Genomic DNA, 26,234 nt, shown 5'->3' with positions numbered 1-26,234 from the left:
GAAAGAAACAACAGCAGGTACGCTGAACCAATGGGCAACGGAAAGATGGAGGCAGGTGGCTGTTAATGTAAGTAACTAAAGTCGTAAGCAATTGCATCACAACAACTCATGACAAAACGAATCGATTCGATTAGATGCAATGGATGGAGTAGGCTTAATTTATAGCTTAACCTTTATCAAGAACGCCCGGCGGCGTGTCACGCCACGCCACGTCGTCTTGGTGATTAATCCCCCAAAGCCGGAAAGGCGCCAGGGTAGCCACTGCTCACTTGACAAATACACTTTTGGCCCGCTTTTGATATCCGAAGCTTACTAGTGATCCGCAATTTTCACCTGGCACATTCCATTTGCGTACCTGCGTCGTGAATAATATTATTAATAATAATATTGAAATTCTTTTTTTTTTTTTAGTTTTGTTTTCCTCTCCTTACGTATGAACCAACAGACCATATGGAGGTTCTGTTAATGGACTGACAGACTATCGAGGGTTCTGTTAAAATGTCGAAATGCCTAGTATAGTGTCTGTCACACACTCACCTCTACTGTGAACTAGCTAAAAAAATGTGGTAAAATTAAATTAAATGGATGCCATCCTTTAGTGGACCAAATCTTTGGGTTTTTGTCATCAGTGGGTGCCTGGTGGCCGCGCTGTTTTTACTTGCGTTTCAAAATTATACATGCATGATGCATTCATTTGCTTTTTGATGAAATTTGACCATTCTTTATAGCCAGGAGGCAGCTCTACATTGGACCAGCAGCCACCACTCCCAACATGGGAGTCTTGAGTGTTTTTGGACCATTTCCTCGTAATCATTCTTTTTTTTTAAAAAAAAATTTTACATTGACACACTGAAACACTTACTTAGATATTTTAAATCATCTCTAATATTCGAAGAGTGTCTACTTCACTCATATTTGTAATAGAAATATTATTTCCACTCAATTAGTTGATATTTAAGAGAGAAGTGAAACTAACATTTATTCGTAAAGATTTTATGGAGGTTCGAACTCTTACATTCAACATTGTAAGTGTTAGATTTCTCTCATTGAACCAAAAATCCATTAGTAATCATTCATTATTTATCGTGTATATATTTTAATGAATCATGATAATTTATACATATACATAGGGGTGGGCATAAACCCACAACCCATGGGTTTATCCAAACTCAAACCAAATTAAATGGTTTGGGTTGGGTAAATCATGAAAATGGGTTAGATGTGGGTTTTATTTAGAAAACCATTTCATTATGGTTTGGGTATGGTTTACCCATGGGTTATGGACAAAACCCCAACACACAAATTTTTCAAATGAAATAAATGAAAACAAAATAAATGAACACACATAAGTGAAAGACCACCATTAAATTTTTTACGGCGTGATCAATTGTCAACAGTTAGAAAATGAAAATAACAGTAAAAATAAATTTAAATTAAATAAATATTGTTGTAAATAACATAATTTTTTTCCTTATTTACAAAAATAATTCCTCCGACATGGAAGGATCATCATAGAAAGAGCAGGAGACTCTACTAAGAAGAAATAACATAAATTTCTTCTTATTTACAAAATTTTTTTCTTATAATTATTTATTTTATGAACATTTTCTTATAATAAATATTTTATAATATTTTAAAATTAAATGTAAAAAGTATAGGTAAAATATTTTATTATTTATCTTATAATAAATTTTTATTTGTCATTCAAGTTTTCTTATAATAATTTTTTTATCATTTGACTAATAATTTTCTTATATATTTATTATAAGAAAATTTTCACAAAATAAATAAGTATAAAAAAATTTTATTATTAATTTTTTTGTTAATATCAAAACATATATTTCTTGTTTTTAATGCTTTATTTTTTATTTAGTTTCTATTCATGTGATTTATTTAATTTAGAATAAATATAAATAAAAGAGTAGTTGAAAATAAGGGTAATATTGTAAACTTATACTATTATGGGGGTTTTTGGCCATTATAAAAGCATTAGGGGGAAAAATAATATACGTTGATTACTGTAGGGGGGAAACTGGCAATCTCCCTAAAATTAAACATATAAGTAGACAACATAACGCAAAACTACCAAAATGATCAATAAAAATAAATATTACATAATTAAATAAATAACAAGTGGCAAAATTTATTATTAGATTGTTAATGTCATGTTTGTGAAAGTTTATTATTAAAGTGTACATTCTTATTTATTGAGAAATAATAATTTTTGTGATTAAACTTTATTTTGATTTTCTAGTATTCTTTAATTTAAGGACTAAGTTATTGTAAAATTTATAATTTTTATCCACTATATTTTTTTATATTTTAATATCAATTTAATAATTAATAACAATTAATAATTATTATAATTTTGATATAATTAAATTTTATTAAAATAAAAATTATTTTGATAATAAAATTCAAACCAAACCCAAACTAAACCCAAATGATTTGGTTTGGTTTGGGTTAAAAATATTTGGGTTGGTTTGGGTTGAATCCAAATTTTTATGGTTTGGATTATGGTGCTGGCCATTATCGGTAGCCGACTTAAGCACCTGCGTAGGGGATTCCGGATTGGGCCCATTAACGAGGCCTAGTTGCCATATCTGTTAATTAAACAATTGCTGTTTGGTTCTAGTTGTTATGTTAGGTAAGAGTCACTTCAATGCTGTACTCAGCAAAGAACTGAGAAATCACAATACATCATCGTACATAAAGAAAAAATTGCAAAATTTGCGTTAACTTCAGTCACTTTTTTTTTTTTTTTTGGGATTATCTTGAAAACTGAAAAGGTTCTATACAATGCACACTAATAGATTTTAAGTCCAAATAAAATGATGTTCATTGTTGATATTGGAAATTGATGACTGATATCATCTCGAGGGGGTTCAGGGTCTCCAAAAAAGAGAAATTGGATCCCTCAAAGGTAAAGACAAAGGTGGATAGGTGAGAATTTAAGAACCCTCAAGGTGAGAAATAAGGAGATCTCGATTTAAATCTTAAATAAATAAAAAAAGACAAGTTAATAAAGTTAAAATATCGAGATAACGTTTATTGTGAAATGTGATTTGTGACATGTATATGATATACATGTCAAACAAACAATGAATAATTAAGAAGTAATACTTTAAGAAAACAATAAATTTTCTTTACTAGAATACATATAAAATATAATGGTTTATCGGTTCTACCACATATAATAGTACAATTAACATACATATATATGGCGGTCAAATCCTTTCCTTATTTTTATATGTTTCCAGAATCTGAGGGTGGCATTTAATAGTTATACCACCCAATTAGTATATAAATTAGGAAATTTCTATTTGCATGACATTCACGGACAACATTACATGTGACAAATAGATCAAAGATGCTTATGCATAAATAACAATATTTATTAATGAATAAGTTTGTTTTATAGTAATATATATATATTTTTAAATTTTAGTGGTCATGGAGTAATTTTATATATAACGTCATCTGCAAATAGCATTGCTCTATAAGTTATTTTATTCACAACAAATCATCATTTCAAAATTGGCATGTACATAAAAAGCAGTAAAAAAAAAAAGAACATCATCACTAAAAAACAAAAAATAATAATAATAACTACATGAAATTTACTATAACAAATTTTTTTATGCCTTTATACTAAATTTTATGTTACTTTGGGTGCATAGAGCGGGTAATAATATTTCTTCTTCTTCTATATATACATACGCGCGTGCGCCCCCCCCCCCCACACACACACATATATATATATATAATTCTTATCTTACATATATATAAAAACATATATACTATTTTTGTGAGAGGATGTATATATCATGCATGTAAGAAAGGAAAAATATATATATATATATATATATATATATATATAGGTTAATGCTAAGTTACATGCATGTACCTTACAACCCTCTCACATGAATAGTGAGTGGGTCCACTCATTATTCATGTGAGAGGGTTGTAAGGTACATGCATGTAACTTAGAGGGATCCATATATATATATATATATATATATATATATGTGGATGTATATGTATATTTCGGCGAGCGAAATAGCAAAAAAAATGGTAATAAAAATAAATGAATGAACGTCATGATGATTCCTTCGTGCTTGTCCCACCACCAACCTCGATCCCTATTAACGAGGCCATTTTAGTTTTCGTTACGTTAAAAACAAAGAAATTAGTATAAAAGGGGGGCTCCGGATTCAGTGACCACCACGCACCTTCTACATACTACCATCACCACACTCAGAGCCTTAATTTGTTATCCGCTGCAAGTGCTGGTGGAAGTGGGAGTGGTTCTTGTAAAGAGTGAATTATTATTTTTGCTCAAATTTAAAGTTCCTCCTCCAACCTCCATTATTATTAAAAATGGCTGCTGCTTTGAGGAGTTTCTTGAAGAAAAGAGCCTTAACATGCAGCGAACCCATGTTGATGAGAAGACTGGTCTCCTCACAGCCGGCGCCGGTTGATTCTTCATCTTTTGCTCAGAGACTCAGAGATTTGCCCAAGGATCTTCCAGCTACCAACATCAAGAGAGATGTTTCCCAGGTAATTTCAATTTAATTATATATCTCCCTCTGTTTCTTTCTTTACTTCTGTTTTCTCCCTTTTCAAAACTTATTTTTTCATTTTCAATTTGTCCCTTTTCATCATTTTTTTTCCTTTCATGCCATAACAATTCTTTAATGGAAAAATAAATATAAAAAAATTTATTTTTAACATTATCTAATGCCTGAGCGGGACAGAGTCTGCTCTGTTACGCGCTGCTGACACGTATAAACCGAACGTTATTCCAGTATATATTCATTATTGATTTATTTCAATTTCGTTTTGGTCTATTATCTCCTTTAATAATATCACTCACCAATCAGGTTTATTTTTGCTTAGAAGTTAAAATCTGAATAATTCTGCGTTACCATTTTTAACTTTTGATTTTGGATACTTATTGGCGCGAGCTGGAAATGTTTGGATGTGTGGAGAAGGAGTGTCTTTTGAGTTAGCATTCAAATAATAAAAAAATAAATAAATACACAAAAAGTACTTTTTTTCTAAGTATTTGATAAAAAAAAACAAAAAAAAAAATTATAGTGTTCGTGCATCTATAATGATGATCTTGCAAGTGCCATCATGTCGGGCGCCCTAGAAATATAGCCATTTAATTTAAAAGAAATGCTCATTTCAGCAATATGTGGTCAGCTTTTAGAAATTAATTATATGAATCTTTTGCCATTAGAAATTTAATCTCGATTGGCTTACTGACTCTTGAATTTTATGAATTTTTGCTGTATAAAAAGTATTGATGTCGAAGTACTTCACTGTACATGAATTTTGCATTTTGGATGGTTGAAATTGTCTTGGAATACATTTAATTATGGAATTGTCTTAACTGATTAAATTTGCTTTCATTGCTCCACTTTCAGCTCATTGGAAGAACCCCGCTTGTGTTTCTTAACAAAGTCAGTGAAGGATGTGGAGCTTATATTGCTGTCAAGCAAGAAATGTTCCAACCCACTGCTAGCATCAAGGACAGGTATTTTTGAATCTTTTTATTCTTTGTTGCCACAGCTAAATTCTGACTTTTTTAATACCATCATAAGATTTCTATAGGATAGATTACTTATTTGAACTCTATCACCAGACCAGCAGTGGCCATGCTCGAAGATGCAGAAAATAAAAACTTAATTTCTCCCGGAAAGGTCAGCTGAAAAAATAGAGAACTGCACTCAGTTGTTTTATATGTTTATCCTCGAACTATCGGACTGCAGCTTTACGTTTTTATCAAACTTGTGCTATTGAATCATTAGACCACTATCATAGAGCCCACGTCAGGGAACATGGGAATAAGCATGGCGTTTATGGCAGCAATGAAAGGGTATAAGATGGTTCTAACTATGCCCTCTTATACAAGCTTGGAGAGGAGAGTGACAATGAGAGCATTTGGAGCTGATTTAATCCTCACAGATCCAGCCAAGGGGATGGGAGGAACTGTTAAGAAGGCTCAAGAACTTTTGGAATCCACACCAAATGCTTTCATGCTTCAACAATTTTCAAATCCTGCCAATACGCGGGTACTGAACTCTTTTCTTATTTATTTATTTGTCTACTTGCACAAGAGTAAGTTTATGATTAGATTGTGCCCTCTGATGGATGAAAATAGGTTCATTTTGAGACAACTGGTCCTGAGATATGGGAGGATACGATGGGACAAGTAGACATCTTTGTAATGGGAATCGGTAGTGGAGGAACAGTCTCTGGTGTCGGGCAGTATCTTAAATCTCAAAATCCTAATGTTAAGGTAGTTATTTAATTGGTGATTCAATATAATTGTATGTCACAATAAATCGTAATATTCTAAAAAAAGACTAAGACAGAGACTCAATCTGCTACAAGGCCAGAGGAGTTGTAAATTTTGGTTTTCTTTCCTTGTTACTCATTAGTATCTTTGTTTTCAATATCATAGATCTATGGAGTGGAACCAGCTGAAAGTAATATATTGAATGGGGGCAAACCAGGCAAGCATTGTCCTAATCCTTTGTTGGATTTTGAGTTACTTTAGCCTCTGTTGAATCCTTTATCATAGATAAAGAAGCTGCTAGTTTGACAATATTTTTCAATTGAAATAGGTCCTCATCTCATTACTGGCAATGGCGTTGGATTCAAACCAGATATACTAGACATGGATGTGATGGAAAAGGTTCTCGAGGTAAGTTCTATTGCTAATGCTCAAACTATTACACTCCCCTAAGGGTGTGTTTGGTTGTAGTATTAAGGAGGTATTATAATACTGTTCACATTAAAATAATACCAAACTCATGTTTGGAACAAAATTGCAAGGGATTGGGGTGGGAGGCTAATGCGTCAACTGACGCATTAGCTTTGTTTTTTTTTTTTTTTTTTTTTTGCTTTTAACTTTTGCTTTTTGCTTTATTATTATTATAATACTAAAATAATAAATAAATATAGTTTTTAATTTAATATAATATTTTTATTTTATTTATTTTTATATTATAATTATTAATATAAATTAATAAATAAATAATTTATCATTCAATAATAGTATATTTTTTATTTTTACATTATAATTTATTAATAATTTATAACTTATTATAACTAATAAAAATATTTAAATATGAATAATATTAATTTAAAATTAATAATAATATAAATAATAACATAAAATATTAATGCAATTTAAATATATTAATATAATATAAAACATTAATATAATATAATATTTAATTTAAATTAATTTAAAAAATAATACAGTACAGTGTAGCACCAAACATTGTATAACATTATTATAATACAGTGCTAATACAATACACCAGCATTAAAATAATGTAATACAGCATAATACAATGCAGTGTGTCAAACGCACCCTAAAGGAAGGAATTATCTTTGATGCTGAAAAAAATATTCATATGGCAGGTTAGTAGTGACGATGCAGTAAAAATGGCCAGGGAACTGGCATTGAAGGAAGGGCTTATGGTAATATGATACTTCTGCTCGGCTGCCTAATTATACTAGTTCAAGTTCTTTTCAACCCAATGTCAATGTTCTGGTTTATGTAGGTTGGAATATCATCTGGTGCCAATACAGTGGCAGCCCTAAGACTTGCTAGCATGCCAGAGAACAAAGGCAAACTTATTGTGGTACGATATATTCTGCCTTCAAATGAATAAATTATCAATATATTGAGTGTTCCATTTTAGTAAGTACTGTTATTGGCTTGAATTCAGACTGTTCATGCGAGCTTTGGGGAGCGATACTTGTCATCTGCTCTGTTTCAAGAACTCAGGAAAGAAGCTGAGAACATGCAACCAGTTTCAGTTGACTAATGCTTGTATATGGGGCTTGCTTATCAGAAAGCTGAACTTGTATCAAATTTGCTTGTTGAACTCTATTTGTATGAAATTTGATCCCTTCAGATAGTTTAGGCCCGTTTGGTATTGTTTCAATTTGTATTTTCTAAGAATAAAAATGAAAATGAAAATGATATTTTGCAGTTGCTGTATTTCGAATTTTGAATTTAAATACTTCGAATTTTGAATTTAAGTACGTGTTTGGTATCATTTTTTATATTTTGTATTTTAAAACTGAAAATAATAATATGCTTTCGGTAAACACAATTGAAAATAATAAAAATAGAAAATATGCGTTGGGTAGTACTTTTTTCAAAAACAGTTTTTACTTGTATTTACGTCATATTTATAGTTATAAAATAATTATTTAGCTAATACATACACAAATACAACATAATAATTTAAACAAAATTATTGTAAAAAAAATAACATGATAATAAAGTTTTAGAATTAACATTAATTAAAAAAAAGTTTTACATTATCATTATTTTTACACCATAATTAAGATATATATTACAACACATAATTTAAATAAAATAATTATAAAAAAATTACATGATAGACATTATGCATTAAGTATGTAATCATGCCACATAGAAGCTCCAATTCTATCTCTTATAGTATTCATCTCTACGACACTTGCAAGAGATAAATCAATATTAATAAGTGACCTACTAGTGTCTTCTTCGTTGGTAATCAAATCTTGCACATCAAAATCTCCAAATAACCTATCAAAGGCAATAAATTCAAATTGTGAATTCCATCTAAAGCAATAAATTGAAATTACAGATTGTTTGATTGAATTCTATTCATGGCTAAGCTTGAAAAATCTTTATTTCTCTCTAATAACAAAAGTCCAATTTGCCTAATGCTTTTTCTCTGTAAAAAAAAAAAAAAAAATTGGAGTGACAGGCAATAAATTCAACTTGTGCATCATCAACAAAATGGAATTTGGAGTAAAAATATCATGGCAATGACAATCGTGAACAATATCATCTTTACATGCTATTAAAAACAATTAAAATCACTCCAATAATTTCTGAAAATTTTTATTAAATTCTCAGGCTTTTTTTTTTCATTCTAAATGTCATATATACAAATTCATCGCTGTCTAAAAACATCCTACTTTAAGAAATATTTAAAAGTTAATTAAGTTAAAAATCTTGTAAATTATAATGTCCTTTTTTTTTCATTTTAAATTGGTTTCCAAAGAATGATGTCTATGCTTACAGAAGCAAAACATGCCAAACAGCAGCAGCGACATTTTGTGGATTGTTTTTAACTTAAAAAAAAAATACTGGCAAGTGACAGATCTGGGAGAGCAACTTCAGCTGGGTGAAGACGAGCAGCAACGGCTGAGCAGTAGCGGAAACAGAGCAGCGGCGGCTATGGAGGAAACACAGCAGCAGCGGCTATGGCGGAAACACAACAACTGCAGTGGGTGAGAGTGCAGATTTGCTGAGGAAAGGGAGAGACTGCAGATTTGCTGCAACTGAATCAAGAAGGCTGCGGGGGAAGGGGGAAGAGAGAGAGGCAGTGAAGAGATAAGGAGGAGAGAGTGGATCGGGAGAAATAAAGAGAGAGAAAGATGTTGGATGAAGATAAGGGAAAGGGAGAGAGTGCAGATTTGCTGCAACTGGATGAAGAAAGCTGCGGGGAAGAGAGAGCGGCAGTGAAGAGATAAGGAGGAGGTCACAATTTTTCTTTTATTTTTTAATTCATTTTTAGGTTTAGTCTGTAAAATTTGGAGAACATGTTTTAACTTGTTTTCAGTTGCGTAGTTATAATAATGAATCCGAATTTTGTGTTTTGTAATTTGTTTTGTGAAAAAAATCCACTCGAACATGTTTTATGTGTGTATTATAAAAATGAAAACGAAAACACGGCTTGAAAAAGGGTACCGAACGGGTTAAGCTCTTAATATAATGATCATTTGCTTTTAGCAATGCTTGTCGGTCTTACAAAAGACTACTTTTCCAGTATAAACTGTCGTATTTACCCTTCTGTTGTTTCACTTTGTTACTCTTGTCTGGATTTGGTTTATACTTTATACATACAGGGTTAGCTCAGTTATTTTAACATGACCAAAAAGGACAAAGAAAGGGAGCAAAGTTGGGCTCGACGAAAATGGAACGATGTCCCCATGAACCCATCTATAATGTCGTGGCTTAGGGATGGCAACTGGGCCAGAAAGCCCGGCCCAGCAATGTAATTTGCGCCTGATGGAGTGATTAGTGTAGAGCTCGGTGATCACTTGATTTCGGACTGTTCTTAGTTTTTTGGGAGGTGAAGGGGTCTGAGACGTCTGTCTTTGGTAGAAAGTGGGAAATGACTCTAGCATTTAATGTTGAGAGCTGCTTGGCCGGGGAGAGCTTCTTATTCTCAAGTTATTCTGAAAGCATAATTACATTTGATCTTAACTTTGTTTGAAGCCATATTGTCTGAAAAGTTTTAGACATTGAATTGGAAAATGTGGAGAAATTGGTAGAAATGAAACAATAGGTTTGCTTCACTCGCTTTTGGAGTGTTTATGTACACATGGCTTATCGGGATACAAAGATTAAAGAATTGATACTTGCTTCACTTGATTGAAAAGATCATACAAGCTCAATGTTGCTCAAAGCTGCTCTTTCCATTGATCAAATTAATATGAACTTGATTTAAGTTTTATTTTCTTATTTGTGTTCTTTCTAGTGGAGTCGTGCGAATTCAAAGTTAATCGCTCTTGTTTTATTCGATTGGCCTATTTCTACGTATTGCGTGTTTATTGTAAGAAATGCAATGTATGGTCCATATGATATTAACTAGTTAATTAAATAAAGTGGACAAACATATAATTATTACCCATTTGTGAGATAGTGTTATGAAGCAATAAATTAAAGTGTATTTATTCACTTTTCTTTGGTGGAAGAAAGTGAAAGATTTATGTTGTTTCTTACTTATTCAATAGTGAGAATTCAAGATTAGCTAAAATGGCTAAATATAGAAGGGCCCTAGCTTAGCTATATTCATACTTCTTAATAACTTATTTTTCGTCATACGAAATGCTTTAAAGTTAAATATTCTAAAAGGTATTTATGTAGAGAATACTTTAATTTTGAACAATTATGATTAAAAGTAAGATTCTAATTATTATTTAATTATTTTAAACTTATCGATGGACTTTTGTCTTTTTGATTACTAATAGCTTGGTTCTTGTTGTGGGATAAATTTATACATCCCCGATATTGATTGTTTTTCTTTTCGTTTAGCTCACTTGCATATTGAATTGGTAGAAATTCTATTTTATTTTGTTTTCTTTTTGTTGATGTCTGTCCTTATTATTAATATTATTATTATTATTAATTTTTATCGTTATGTGTTACTTGTGTGCACGTTACGATACACTACTCTTCATCTGTTCAATGTGTTTAGTGATTTACTGTAACCTTTTATAAATCATATGCTGGTAATAAAGCCATTCTACATACATCAGGTTGGAAGTTTCAATGGATTATTGGGAGGGGAACGTGGCTTCATCTCCATGCAACTACCTCATCAATCCAAGGGCGTTCTTTTGATTTTGCTCAGCCGCATGTTTCATCCCAGGAGGGTCAGTATATATAGAAGTCAAGGGTGTTGACTGTTGGGTAACAAGTGCCAGATTAGTAAATCTTGTTCATCAAGCTTATACGCAGTTTGCTTTGCAGGCACAAAACTCTGTTTTGGTTTTTGCAATCGGAGGAATCATGGTAATAAATAATTTAGTGAAGCAGTTGTCAACGCCCGACCTTAGCTCAGTTGGCAGAGCGGAGGACTGTAGTAGTAATAAGCTGTCATCCTTAGGTCGCTGGTTCGAATCCGGCAGGTCGGATTTTGTTTTCCAACTTGTCCCAGTGCAAACGGCGCCGTTTTATAATACATTTCCATTGTTTGTTTGGGTCCGTTGTAAAATGGGCATGGGCCAAACTGAACTTCTTTAATAAAATGTCAACGAAATTTAATATTTTGTCTTTAATTGGGTAGAAATCTTATCTAGGTATAAGCTCTAAATACCTAGTTCCTCCAAAAGCATATGTTAAGAAGAGTTTTTTTTCTTCTTCTTTTAAATATATTTAACTCAAACACTGTATGCTTCAAAAACAAAAATCAAACACTGTAAATTTCGATTTTTTTTCCTTTTTATGGTTAATAAACACAAGCAAACACAATAATTTAGTGAGAGACTATTTTGTGAGATATGCAAATCTGAAATCTCTACCTATTTTGCTTGTGTGAAGTAACGCTGCAGTCTATGAGAGAACGGGATTGGCTGGACATTAACTTTAAACTTTAAAGAAATCATAAAATTTAATATTACGCAATTGCCCCTCTCTGTCCTTCCAAACAGTTTTTTTTTTTTTAAATTTAATATTACGCTAGAGAATGCAATGTAAATACCAATAAATACAATTCAATATTTCTTCCGAGACTGGAATTCATCAGCCTTAAATATGAGATGAGGGCTGAAAAATACAATAAGTTGTTGATTTTCATTTGGATTCTAAAAAATATGAAATTAATAAATTCAAAATATTCAAAAAGTGATCCCAATTTTTTTTGAAACTACAAGTCTTGCCAGTAAATTTGAACTCTATTTTAGTCTATTTTAAAAATAAAATGTATTTATTAATCCATTAAATTATAATTAATAAAACAAATAGCCGTGTCCTATTCAAATCCATATACAAATGTTATATGTGTTTATTAACTCATTTTTTCAGTAACACATATATTCATATGTGATGTGTATAGAGCGAAATACATACGAGAGTATGACATATTCAAGAAAACAAAATTAATTTATAATTTTAACACTCGTGTCATATGAAAGCACTATGGTCTTGTTTGATATTGATGTATTGTAGTTTTTTAGTTACAATTGCTATAAAAAAACTATATTATGAAATAAATGTCAAAATTTATAGTAAATTTGATTTTTAAATAACAATTTTGACAATAACAACAAAATATTATGAGCTTCATGATATAAATAGTAAATGAAATCAAATTAATGCGTTCAAAATTGAGATTGAAATGTTATAAGCAATTTATTTCTTAAGATTTAGCTAAAATATTGTTCAATAAATTTTTTAAAAACTATTTATTTCTCTCTAATTTGACTGTTATTCTTAAAAGAGGTTGTTCTTTATAAGTAGCTTATTAGATAGCCATTCACCTTCTTGAAGTTTCTATTTTAACCTTAATATTTGAACCATCATAAACCATAATATAAATAAAAGGCAATTTAGATTTATGTCTATTTTGTTTATTATACAATAAAATAATACTTTTGTAATAAAATAGATCAAACATATGTACACACTTTTCAAACTCACAACAATTGTAAGTTTGTAACAACATAGTCTACTAAACACTAAGCAACTTTTTCAATTAATAATTTATTTCATTACAATTCCAAACAAATCTTAATTTTTAAATCACAACAGATATTATTTAGTAAACATTTTAATATTGTACTTTAAGTTATAACTGTCCAATCTTAATACAAAACATGGCCTATCATTTATCTTATCTTATCACATGCGGTAAAATTTATTACAAACACACTCATTTGCATTTTAATTTTTAAAAATTATTTTCAATTAACGAAATATAACAAAACAAGTTACCTAATTAAAAAACGAAAGAAAAAGAAACAGGGGTCAAAATGGAAATTACATTAATAAAAATTCATATAAAGATTTTTCATCTTTTGCCATAACATTCATTAGTTTAGTTGTATCATGCCAAACTTTAAGTCGCTCGTTAACTTTTGACTATTGACACGCAGCAGAATTACTTGCTCATGGAGTGTGAGTAAAGGATTCTCTCGTAATTAAAGTAAATTCTAGGGTCAATTCCAAGCGTACCCTTTTTTGTAATTTCAAAACATGTGGGCCCCACTTCTGATGCATAAAGCCACAGAGCTCTTGTTGCCAACCTGAGGAAAATTAACATCAATAAACCATTTTACCAAAAAAAAACAATATATATAAATATATATATATTTTTTGAAAAAATCTTAGGGCTTGACTGGAAAAAAATTGCTTGCAAAATCGTGTGAAACCTACAATAGAGTTACTAGTGAGTCGAATCAGCGATTCCTCCGAGTTCGCTACACTCTCGGCTTCTTCATACTCGTAAAGATCCATCCGCAAATTTCGCTTTTTTTGGGAAAATGGGGTACAACAATCTGGAGAGAGAAAGTGGGGTCGTTTTAATTTTTTGAACGTTGGGATCGGAGGGCATAAAGAAAAAAGAAAAAACAAGGGGTTTTTAATTTTAAAATTTGGAGGGATTATTTTGTTGTATGTTGTTGGTAAGGCGTTTTGTTTAAATTATTGAAATTTGTTGTAGTTTCTTGTAAATTAGGGTTAAAGTTGTAAAATTGCATGCAATCGGGTGGTGGGCCCAGCCGGAACCGGGCGGCATCTACGTCGTCAGCGGCGTCGCCGTCTTCGTCATCATCTGCTGTTTCGACGCCCCACTTGGGTTTTGATTCGTTGCAGCAACAGCAGCAACACCAACAACAGCAGCAGAGACAGGTGAAGTTTATGTTGTTTAATTAGGTCTTTGTGAAAAACTGGTTGAATTGGCATGTGAGTCTGTGGTTTTCCAATGGGTAGGGTTTTGTTCCATAATTTAGAGGGTTTTGGCAATTGGGTGGGAGTCGATTTTTGTAATTAATGCACTGACTGTGTGATCAGTGTAGAGTTTGTTGATCACTTGGTTTTGGATTATTATTATTATTATTGATTTTTGGAGTTGAAGTGGGCTGTGGAAATGTCTGTCTTTGGTAGAAATGGGAACTGACTCTAGAATTTAATGTTGAGAGCTGTTTAGCTGGAGCGAGCTTCTTATTCTCAAGTTATACTGAGAGCATAATTACATTTGATCTTAGATTTTATTCGGTGTATATTCTGTCAAAAAATTTTAGACACTGATTTGGAACATGTAGAGAGGTTGGTAGAAATTAAACAAGGGGTTTGCTTCACTTGGTTTTGGAGTGTTTACAAACTTGGTATATGGTTGAAAGTTACTACATTAACTTCAGTGTCAAAGCTTGCTTGCAGGTAAAGACCATAAAAAATCAATGTTGCTCTAAGCTGCTCTTTTCTTTTCTCAAGCAAGAATGAACTTGGGTTATGTTTTTTGTCTTATTTGTATTGTTTCTAGTGGAATCATGTGAATTCACAGTTAACGGCTCTTGTTTTATTTGGTTGACCTACTTCTATGTATTATGTGCCTATTTGTTTGGATTATTGTCTTTTTTGACCATACTTACTGCTTGGTTCTTGTCATGATGTAAATTTGCACATCCTTGAACTTGATTGTTTGGGTTTTGTGGATTGTTTTTATGATTTGTTTAGCTCACTTACACATCGAATTGCTAGTGATATCAATGATCCAACTTGGAAAATTTCATTTTGTTTCCTTTCCTTTTGCTGATGTCTGTAGTTACTATAGTTCTCATTAGCAATCTGAATTTGCTTCTGTGCCTGTACTCTGACACGTCTTTTGAATTCATTAATATCCATATGGCTGACGAATATTTCCTTATCATGCTACTTTGCCTTTTATTACGGGGAGTAGAAAGCTTTTTGAACGTGTTTGGTGATTTCCTGTAATTTTTTTATGAATCATATGCCCAATCATTAACGTATTCGGGGTCCCATATGATATGTGTTTGAATTATAATTTTCTTTTAACAATTTGAACAGCCTTTCCAACAACAAATACTAAGAAAACCTGATGGAAATGAAGCCATTTTAGCATATCAAGTTGGAAGTCTCCCTGGATTAATGGGAGGGGGGAATTTTGCTTCACCTCCAGGCTCCATGCAACCTCCTCAGCAATCTAGGAAATTCTTTGATTTTGCTCAACAACATGCTATATCGCAGGAGAGTCAGAATAGAAGTCAAGGTGTTGAGCAACAACTGCTAAATCCCGTTCATCAAGCTTATATGCAATATGCTTTGCAGGCCCAACAGAAGTCTGCTTCAGTTTTGCAGTCTCAGCAGCAAGCTAAATTGGGAATGTTGGGTCCTGCATCTGGGAAAGATCAAGACATGAGGATGGGAAATTTGAAAATGCAGGAATTGATCTCCATGCAATCAGCTAATCAGGCTCAGGCATCATCGTCCAAAAATTCATCTGAACAGTTTGTTCGTGGTGAAAAGCAGATGGAACAACCTCAGCAGCAAGTCTCTGACCAGAAGGGTGAACCAAAACCTCCTAGTCAGCAGACCCTTGGTGGGCAAGGAATGGCTGCTAATATTATAAGGCCCATGCAGGCAGCACAACATCAGCAAAGCATTCAAAACGCAGCCGGTAACCAACTTGCAATGGCTGCTCAGTTGCAGGCATGGGCACTTGAGCGCAATATTGATCTCTCACAGCCTGCAAATGCCAGCTTAATAGCACAGCTTATACCAATCATGCAGTCTAGAATTGTTGCTAATCACAAAGCAAATGAAAGCAACATGGGTGCGCCGTCATCACCTGTCCCAGTATCAAAACAACAGGTGACATCTCCAACCATTGCAGGCGAGAACTCTCCACATGCTAATTCATCCAGTGATGTGTCTGGGCAATCTGGTTCAGCGAAGGCAAGACCTACAGTTTCCCCTAGTCCTCTTGGCTCAACTACCAGTGCGGCTGTCGTCAATAATGTAAACAACATTTCATTGCAGCAGTTTTCTGTTCATGGCAGAGATAACCAGGTTCCTTCTAGACAGCCGGTTGCAATTGGAAATGGATTGCCTCCGATACATCCTCCACAGACATCTTTGAACATGACACCGGGTGTGGATCAGCCTTTGCCTGTAAAAAATTCAAGTGGCCCAGAAAATTCACAAATGCAGTACCTCAGGCAGTTGAATCGATCTTCACCGCAATCTGCAATTCCTTCCAGTGATGGAAGCTCAGCTAACAACTTTTCGTCACAGGGTGGGCTGGCCACCCAGATGCCACAGCAGCGTTTAGGGTTCACAAAACATCAACTTCATGTTCTTAAGGCACAAATTCTAGCATTTAGGAGGCTGAAGGTGTGCGAAACTCTCTCTCTCTCTCTCTCTCACTCATTCATATGTGTCTTTCTAAGAATCCCATATTGCTTTTGGCTTAGTGGAGCATTTAATTTCTGCTTTCTTGACAGAAAGGAGAAGGTACTCTACCACAAGAGCTTCTTCGAGCTATTGTTCCACCGTCTCTTGAGTTGCAGCAGCAGCCGGCACAGCAGCAATTTCTTCCTGCAGCAGTAAATAATCAGGATAGAGTTTCTGGGAAGATTGCAGAAGACCAGTTGAGACATTTGGAATCTAATGGAAAGGATGCACAAGCTGTGTCATCATCAAATGTTCAAAGCTTACCAAAAGAAGAAGCTTATGCTGGGGATGATAAAGCAGCTGTGTCACCAGTTGGGCAGGGTATGTCGGCTGTGACAAAGGAACCTGCACCTGTGGTAGTACCAGGAAAAGAAGAGCAGCAGGCCCCTGTATCTTCAGTTAAGTCAGACCAGGAAGTAGAATGTGGTCTTCTGCGAACTCAACAACAAAGTGATTTCCCAGCTGATAGAGGAAAGTCTGTTGCACCTCAGGTTTCTGCATGTGACGCAGTTCAAGTTAAGAAGCCAGCACAAGCAACTACTGCCCTCCAGCCAAAAGATGTTGGCGCTGCCAGAAAGTATCATGGACCACTATTTGATTTTCCCTTTTTCACTAGAAAACATGACTCTGTTGGGTCGACAGCAATGGTTAATAGTAGTAATAATCTAACATTGGCATATGATGTCAAAGATCTACTTTCTGAGGAAGGCTTGGAAGTTCTCCAAAAGAAAAGATCAGAAAATTTGAAGAAGATTAGTGGCATATTGGCAGTTAATTTAGAGAGAAAAAGAATCAGGCCAGATCTTGTTCTGCGGTTGCAGATTGAACAAAAAAAGCTTAGACTTTTAGATCTACAGTCACGTTTAAGGGATGAAGTTGACCAACAACAGCAGGAGATTATGGCAATGCCTGACAGACAATATAGGAAGTTTGTCCGGCTGTGTGAGCGTCAGCGTGTTGAACTGATGAGACAAGTACAAACATCTCAGAAGGCCATGAGAGAGAAGCAATTAAAATCCATCTCACAGTGGCGTAAAAAGCTTCTTGAGGCTCATTGGGCCATCCGTGATGCACGGACTGCCCGGAATCGGGGAGTTGCCAAATACCATGAGAGAATTTTGAGGGAGTTCTCGAAGAGAAAGGATGATGATCGGAACAAAAGGATGGAAGCCTTGAAGAATAATGATGTTGAGAGGTATAGGGAGATGTTGCTAGAGCAGCAGACTAGTATCCCGGGTGATGCTGCAGAAAGATATGCAGTCCTCTCGTCATTCTTGACTCAGACTGAAGAATATCTTTATAAACTGGGAAGTAAAATAACCGCTGCCAAGAATCAGCAGGAAGTTGAAGAGGCAGCAAATGCTGCTGCTGCTGCTGCAAGATTGCAGGCATGTGTTTTTTTCCCTTCTCTCCCTCTCCCTCTCCCTACAAGTCACCCCTTTCCTCTCATCCCCCATTTCTCCAAAATTTTTAGGCTTCGAAGCCATGAAATTGGGAGCAAAATGAATACATACAATATACTCTTGTATACACACAACGCATGCTACCTTTGCATTGGGTTTTATTTATGTTATTTCATTTGTTTATTCAATATTTTTCATCCAGCTTGATTGGGATACAGTCTGATAATTTTGTTGGTTTGTGGCATTTTTCTTCCTTTTCCTGTCTCATGTTAGGTGTACACTTTATGCAGGGTTTTCTATAGTTTTTAGAGTTCTTCACAGAAGTGAAGATTTTAATTTGTTTCCTATATATTAGCAAATCTCACTTTGTTTCTATCTGGTCAAAATAGGGTCTTTCTGAAGAAGAGGTTAGGTCGGCAGCAGCTTGTGCTGGTGAGGAAGTGATGATCAGAAATAGATTTCTGGAAATGAATGCCCCCAGGGATGGTTCATCCGTTAACAAGTAAGTTATTATTGGATAATACGCTCATAAATGTAAGTCTTTATATAAAAGAAACATTTAGAACGGAGAAAAAGAAACGTGCTTTTTTATTGTGAAATGCCAATAGAGCTGTTGGCTTCATTCAATGGAGATTTTGTCCCACCCGTGAAATTTATGCAATTATCCTCTCTACTCTCCAGTTTGATAGTTGTCAGCTTGTCGTAAATGCACTCAGAATTGGTTTATCTTTTATCTGCACAGTCAGCTATGTTATTGTACGTAAAGATCGTATGCTGCTTATAATGGTTTCATATTTAGCTATTCCTTATGTTTTCATTGTGGCTGTCAACAGGTATTATAGTCTTGCTCATGCTGTGAACGAAAGGGTCATGAGGCAACCCTCAATGTTACGAGCCGGAACCTTACGAGATTATCAGATTGTAGGTTGCTGTTGGAGATTTTATTTTATTTTATTTTATTTTTTGCAGGTGTTTGCTTTCTGTTGTGTTATCTTTTGTTGCCATCTAGTTTTTTGAGCTGTTATTGTGTCGTGTTTGGCAGGTTGGATTGCAGTGGATGCTTTCTTTGTATAACAACAAATTAAATGGAATATTGGCAGATGAGATGGGGCTTGGGAAGACTGTGCAGGTGATTTTTTGTTAGGATCTGAGGTTGAAATCCTCCCTAAAGGAGACAGAGGAAATCTCTTGTATTTCTAGTTTTGAGTGCATACTTACGTCAGGGTCTATTAGTTCATACATGAGAGACTCTTCTGTGGATGCGGAGCTTTTTCTTTTTAAATAGTGTGACAGATACTAGAGTAAATTTATAAATAAGTGCTTTGCTTTTGTTATAAGGAGAATTAACTATAATATTTTAAGGCAGCATATTGAATCTTAGTTGGCATTTCTAATTATTTTATTTCCTCTGCAGGTGATGGCACTGATAGCTTATTTGATGGAATTTAAAGGGAACTATGGCCCTCATCTTATAATTGTCCCTAATGCTGTATTGGTGAATTGGAAGGTTAGTTTCTTTTCATTGCGTGGTCTGACTATTCCCAGTACTTCCAAAAGTGGCTAACTATGTCCATGTGGCAGAGTGAGTTGCATAAGTGGCTGCCATCTGTATCATGCATTTATTATGTTGGTGCAAAGGATCAACGGTCAAGGTTGTTTTCTCAGGTTAGTGGCACATATTTGCATTTTTTCCCAATACCGGAGATTTTGTGAAGGAACTGAATTTTACTCTACGGTGCTTTCTATAGGAGGTCGCTGCCCTGAAATTTAATGTCCTTGTGACAACTTATGAGTTCATCATGTATGACCGCTCAAAACTGTCAAAAGTTGATTGGAAGTATATCATAATTGATGAAGCACAAAGAATGAAAGACAGAGAATCAGTTTTGGCCCGTGACCTTGATAGATATCGTTGCCAGAGGCGCTTGCTTCTTACAGGGACGCCTTTACAGGTCTGTTAAGATAGCTCTCAATTAATGTTTATTTGCGATTGGTGCTTAAAGATACTCAATGTGTTTAACTGAGTGCCAAGTGCTTTTGATTTTGCAGAATGATTTAAAGGAACTTTGGTCACTCTTAAATCTACTTCTTCCTGAAGTGTTTGATAATCGGAAAGCATTCCATGATTGGTTTTCACAACCATTTCAAAAGGAAGGTCCTACACATAATGCAGATGATGACTGGCTTGAGACTGAAAAGAAAGTTATCATTATCCACCGACTTCATCAAATATTGGAGCCTTTTATGCTCAGACGCCGTGTTGAAGATGTCGAAGGTTCCCTTCCACCCAAGGTATGCTATATTTGCAATCCCATTGGCTCATCAGGGGAGGAACCGGATTTCTTTACCTTCCCCCCCTTTTTGGGGTGTGGTCGTGGGTAGAAAAATTTTTAAAATGTAAGAAATAAGATGGTCAAATGTAACAACAGGAGCCAAAATGTCAGAAACAAGAAATAATAGTTGTAGAGCCACTTGTTCAAATTGGGGTTAAGATGTCAGAAGAGAAAACATAAAAATTGCAATTAAATGGATAGACTAAGGGCTCTAATGTTGTTCTACCCCTGTGGATCCCCTCCTTTGAGTTCCTGACATGTAATACCATTTCTGGATTGCAGGTCTCAATAGTTTTAAGGTGTAGAATGTCAGCTATTCAGAGTGCTATTTATGATTGGATCAAAGCCACTGGTACTCTTCGGGTTGATCCTGAAGATGAGAAGAGAAGGGTTCAAAAAAATCCCATATACCAGGCCAAGGTGTATAAAACTCTTAATAACAGATGTATGGAGCTTCGTAAAACTTGCAATCATCCTTTGCTAAACTATCCATATTTCAGTGACTTATCCAAAGATTTTCTTGTAAAATCATGTGGGAAATTATGGATCCTGGATAGGATCCTTATAAAACTTCAGAGAACGGGGCATAGAGTACTGCTGTTTAGCACCATGACCAAGCTTCTTGATATCCTGGAGGAATATCTACAATGGCGGCAACTTGTGTACAGGCGAATTGATGGAACTACTAGTTTAGAAGATCGTGAATCAGCTATTGTGGACTTTAATAGCCATGATTCAGACTGCTTTATATTCCTGCTTAGTATTCGTGCCGCTGGACGTGGTCTTAATCTTCAGTCTGCTGACACAGTCATCATTTATGATCCCGATCCTAACCCAAAAAATGAGGAACAGGCAGTTGCTAGAGCCCACCGCATTGGACAGAAAAGAGAAGTTAAGGTCATTTATATGGAAGCAGTTGTTGACAAAATTTCGAGTCACCAAAAAGAGGATGAACTAAGAAGTGGAGGTACAGTTGATTTAGAGGATGATCTTGCAGGTAAGGATCGATATATTGGATCTATTGAGGGCCTCATAAGGAATAACATTCAGCAGTATAAGATTGACATGGCTGATGAGGTCATCAATGCTGGACGATTTGATCAGAGAACAACTCATGAAGAGAGGCGTATGACTTTGGAGACATTATTACATGATGAGGAAAGGTACCAAGAAACTGTGCATGATGTTCCATCACTGCAGGAGGTAAATCGGATGATTGCTAGAAGTGAAGATGAAGTAGAATTGTTTGATCAAATGGATGAAGAGTTTGGTTGGATTGAGGAGATGACAAGATATGACCAGGTACCGAAGTGGCTTCGAGCCAGTACAAAGGAAGTGAATGCTACTATTGCTAATTTATCCAAAAAGCCATCAAAGAATATTTTGTTTGGTAGCAATATTGGTGTGGATTCTGGTGAAATTGAAACAGAAAGAAAAAGGGGACCCAAGGGGAAAAAGTATCCTAATTACAAGGAAGTTGATGATGAAATTGGAGAATATTCTGAAGCAAGCTCTGATGAGAGGAATGGATATCCTGTGCAGGAAGAAGAGGGAGAAATTGGAGAGTTTGAAGATGATGAATACAGTGGTGCTGTTGGGGCACCACTGAGTAACAAAGACCAATCAGAAGAAGATGGTCCAGTTTGCGAAGGTGGTTATGACTATCTCCGGCCTTCAGAAAACACAAGAAACAATCATGTAGTTGAGGAAGCTGGTTCTTCAGGATCATCTTCGAACAGTCGAAGATTGACACAGATAGTATCTCCTGTTTCCCCTCAGAAATTTGGGTCTCTGTCTGCATTAGAAGCTAGGCCAGGTTCTCTTTCAAAGAGGATGGTATGTTCCACTCTTTGTTAACTATTGTTTTCATTAGATTGTGAAGTGCATCTGTTAATTTTGGTCTTGTTCATTTCTCCAGCCAGATGAGTTAGAAGAGGGAGAGATTGCAGTATCTGGAGATTCTCACATGGACCACCAGCAATCTGGAAGTTGGACTCATGATCGTGACGAAGGTGAAGATGAACAGGTTTTGCAGCCTAAGATCAAACGAAAGCGTAGTATTCGAGTTCGACCCCGTCATACTGTTGAAAGGCCAGAGGAGAGGTCTTGCACCGACACACCTCTCCATCGCGGTGATTCATCTCTCTTGCCCTTCCAAATGGACAACAAATATCCAGCACAGTTAAGGACTGATACTGAAATGAAAGCACACGGGGAATCCAATTCTCTCAGGCATGATCAAAGTGAGCCATCTTCGAAAAGTAGGCGGAACTTACCTTCACGGAAAATAGCTAATGCCCCAAAGTCGCGTGCTTCACTGAAAACTGGTCGATTGAATTGCATGCCTGGTCATACAGAAGATGCTGCTGATCACTTCAAAGAAAGTTGGGATGGGAAAATTGCGAATGCTAGTGGTTCCTCAAATTTTAGTGCTAAGATGTCTGATGTCATCCAGAGGAGGGTATGTACTGTATCTCTGCTACATTATGGTTTTTGAAATGTTTATGATTTTCTTCTCAGTCTTTGTTTCTATCATTTCTCTACCAATCTTCCTTCTCTATATTAGTAATGTAGATTTAATTGACCTGGAGCCTTGTTGTCTTTCTGTGAATCTGTGGCAATGCTTTTACCTTGTTAATCTGCACATTGGGATTTTCTCTCACAACTGTTCCTATTTGAATTTGTTGTTTGGTATCTTGATCACTAGAGTACATGTAACATACTTTTGGTATTCAGTTCTGATGTGTTGATATGTGAATCCAACTTGGCGGAAGGGAAAACTAAGATTTCATGGTATGACATTAAAGAAGCTACTTGTGGCGCCTTTTTGTATGGTACGAATATTATGTGCATATAATGATGAATGTTTGATAGTTTGTTGCTTCTGGCCATCTTTTGTGGTAGCTATAGTTTCTCTTCCTACTGTACTACGTTCTCCTGATTATCTGTTTTCGTTCATATTACGTAGAAGAATATATTGAATCTGTTATGTGAAGAATGTTAAATCAGTTACTCAGAGTAGTGCTAGACATCCCAAAATTATCCCAAATGATGTAGCATTCATCAAGTGGATGAAGTGATATAATTCAATTGGAACTTGTGAAAATCTAGCAGCTACTTGATGAATGACTCATCAAATGCGACATAATTTGGGATGAAATGCTGGGAAACAATTTGGGATGTATATATCATTATTCTTATTTGATTTTATTTATTTATTTGGTTATTATTATTATTATTTTTAGGATAGACTTATGTGATTGCTGTAGCTCAAAAGGAAATTTTTCTGAGGCCACACTTAGGAATTCTTTCAATAATGTTGTAGTAGCTAAGTCCTAGCATGCGGGTGAATTATTGGCTGATATACTGGTTTTAAGCATTTTCCTTTTCCTAGCAATTGTCCCTTTTTTTTTGGGGATGGTACAGTAGAGGTCTTTTTTCCTGTCAGGGTGAGAGAGAAGAGTCAGGATATGGTTGTATAATTTCAAATCTGTGTATTAGAGAATAACTTAACTGTTTATAACCTTCTTTTTTCCCCTCGTCTTCTTTGCTCATTCATCGCTGTTCATGCTTTACATATAGCGAAATAACTTGAAAGTTCTCATGTCCACAGTGCAAGAATGTAATTAGTAAGCTCCAAAGGAGAATCGAGAAAGAAGGGCATCAAATTGTACCCCTGCTAACTGATTTGTGGAAGAGAATTGAAACTTCTGGTTACGTGAGTGGAGCTGGAAATAATATTTTGGATTTACGGAAGATTGATCAGCGTGTTGACAGGCTAGAGTATAATGGAGTGATGGAGCTGGTGTCTGATGTGCAGTTTATGTTAAAGGGTGCAATGCAGTTTTATGGCTTTTCACATGAGGTATGGTTGCTCATTGTAACTAGCACATCTGTATGCCTGCTGATGCATTTTAATAGTATTTTCAGATAAATGCCTGATGTTATTGGGCAAGTTTTCTATCCTCTTAGTTGTATATTAACATATGACTATTGTCATACAGTTGCATTTTAATAGTATCTTTAGATGAATGCACAATGTTATGGGGCAAGTTTTTTTATCCTCATAGTTTTATATTAACATATGACTATATTCTACAGGTTAGATCAGAAGCAAGGAAAGTTCATGATCTGTTTTTCGATTTATTGAAGATTGCATTTCCGGATACAGATTTTCGAGAAGCCAGAAGTGCACTCTCTTTCACTGGCCCACTATCTACCTCTGTCTCTACGCCGTCTCCAAGACAAACCACTGTTGGCCAAAGTAAGAGGCACAAGATAATAAACGAGATGGAACCTGGTCCTAGTCCTCCCCAAAAGCCACCACAACGTGGATCTGTTCCTGTTAGTGAAGACAGTAGGATTAGAGTCCAAATACCACAGAAGGAATCAAGGCTTGGAAGTGGAAGTGGCAGTAGTCGAGAGCAATCTCAGCCGGATGATTCTCCACATCCAGGGGAGCTGGTTATCTGCAAGAAGAAGAGAAAAGACAGGGAAAAGTCAGTGGTGAAGCCAAGATCTGTATCTGGCCCTGTCTCACCACCTAGCTTGGGTCGTAATATCAAAAGTCCAGGTCTAGGTTTGGTACCTAAGGATATGCGTCATACTCAGCAAACTACCCACCAGCATGGGTGGGCCAACCAGCCTGCTCAACCAGCAAATGGTGGTAGCGGGGCTGTTGGTTGGGCAAATCCTGTTAAGAGGTTGAGAACAGATGCTGGCAAAAGGCGGCCAAGTCAATTATGAATTGGTTTGGAGGATAGATAATGTCTTTGTAATTAGGGAAAAAAAGGAAAAATTGTTGCTGTTGGGTACAAAATGCAGTGTACAAGCAGCCAGCCCTTCCAGGCAGGCCTGTACAAGTGCAGTTAGTTCATACTGTTAACATAGTGTAGGTCTTTGATTCGCCATTGTAAACCTGCTTATCCATTATTGGAATCCGGTAGTTTCATACCTGCATCTTGCAGGTTAAGTTGCTCGGCCCCCTCAATAGTGTTATTTTAAGATTCATCTACTGAGCTTTAACGTCATTATTTCTTTGAGCCTCTGCCTACATTTGAATTTGATTAGTCTAATGACTTAAACCAAACAATAACAATGTAATATAAGTTTTTTGTAGCTCTCAAGAACTTTGCCCGCCACCATCTTTCAATATTTTGTTCGCTTGTTAGAATTCCTTCCATGCTTTGAAATTCCATGCAAAATTTTGGTAATTCAACTGTGACATACAGACCCATAGTAATGGAATTCGAATTCGCAAATTATTCCTGGATTGACTGTTGATGATTAATCAATTGATATGTGCTTATAACAACTGTCAGTCCTTTCAGGCTTTCACCGTGTTAAGTGGAACCTGCTTCCATAAAAAGGTTTACAATTTTCTAGAGAGTGCGGCAAATAACATCCGGGTCCCTAATTTTCATAATTTCTTAGTTAAGAGCATAGTTTTTCAAATAGGTCCACAACTCCTATCGAAACGAACGAAAAGGATACCAC

At 35.1% G+C, this 26,234-nt stretch overlaps 2 protein-coding genes, 1 long non-coding RNA gene and 1 other non-coding gene across 5 annotated transcripts; 3 read left to right on the top strand and 1 right to left on the bottom strand.

Annotated features, from left to right (window-relative positions):
- Positions 1–4,150: 4,150 nt before the first annotated feature.
- On the top strand, positions 4,151–8,026 carry LOC127901209 (bifunctional L-3-cyanoalanine synthase/cysteine synthase 1, mitochondrial-like). The gene is made up of 10 exons (XM_052437941.1): positions 4,151–4,560; positions 5,433–5,542; positions 5,651–5,708; positions 5,817–6,080; positions 6,170–6,307; positions 6,473–6,524; positions 6,636–6,715; positions 7,441–7,500; positions 7,584–7,664; positions 7,752–8,026. Exons 1-10 carry the CDS (start codon positions 4,381–4,383, stop codon positions 7,848–7,850), a joined length of 1,122 nt encoding a protein of 373 aa, XP_052293901.1. The 5' UTR covers positions 4,151–4,380; the 3' UTR covers positions 7,851–8,026.
- Positions 8,027–8,300: 274 nt separating this feature from the next.
- Positions 8,301–10,255, bottom strand: LOC127901210 (uncharacterized). Its single transcript, XR_008053343.1, has 2 exons — positions 9,105–10,255; positions 8,301–8,602 (listed from the first exon to the last, which is right to left on the bottom strand). It is a non-coding gene; the product is annotated as an uncharacterized LOC127901210 (long non-coding RNA).
- A 1,384-nt stretch (positions 10,256–11,639) lies between these two features.
- Positions 11,640–11,727, top strand: TRNAY-GUA (transfer RNA tyrosine (anticodon GUA)). Its single transcript is given in 2 exon segments — positions 11,640–11,676; positions 11,692–11,727. It is a non-coding gene; the product is annotated as a tRNA-Tyr (tRNA).
- A 2,109-nt stretch (positions 11,728–13,836) lies between these two features.
- LOC127901208 (ATP-dependent helicase BRM-like) lies at positions 13,837–25,780 on the top strand. 2 transcript variants are annotated; one of them, XM_052437939.1, is made up of 14 exons: positions 13,840–14,440; positions 15,617–16,942; positions 17,053–18,390; positions 18,795–18,907; positions 19,239–19,326; positions 19,448–19,534; positions 19,820–19,912; positions 19,987–20,070; positions 20,154–20,357; positions 20,455–20,697; positions 21,021–22,574; positions 22,657–23,199; positions 24,352–24,603; positions 24,840–25,780. In XM_052437939.1, the coding sequence occupies exons 1-14, from the start codon at positions 14,288–14,290 to the stop codon at positions 25,482–25,484; spliced, it is 6,723 nt and encodes a 2,240-aa protein (XP_052293899.1). In that variant the 5' UTR covers positions 13,840–14,287; the 3' UTR covers positions 25,485–25,780. The 2 variants fall into 2 exon arrangements, with proteins under 2 accessions (XP_052293900.1, XP_052293899.1); XM_052437940.1 differs by lacking the exons at positions 24,352–24,603; positions 24,840–25,780 and adding an exon at positions 23,475–24,345 and having other exon boundaries at positions 13,837–14,440.
- Positions 25,781–26,234: the final 454 nt, after the last annotated feature.

Source organism: Citrus sinensis, chromosome 3, assembly GCF_022201045.2.
Source record: "Citrus sinensis cultivar Valencia sweet orange chromosome 3, DVS_A1.0, whole genome shotgun sequence".
Taxonomy (NCBI): Eukaryota; Viridiplantae; Streptophyta; class Magnoliopsida; order Sapindales; family Rutaceae; genus Citrus; species Citrus sinensis.
The sequence above is the reverse complement of the archived record's forward strand: the minus strand, read 5'-3'. Positions and strand labels throughout refer to the sequence as shown.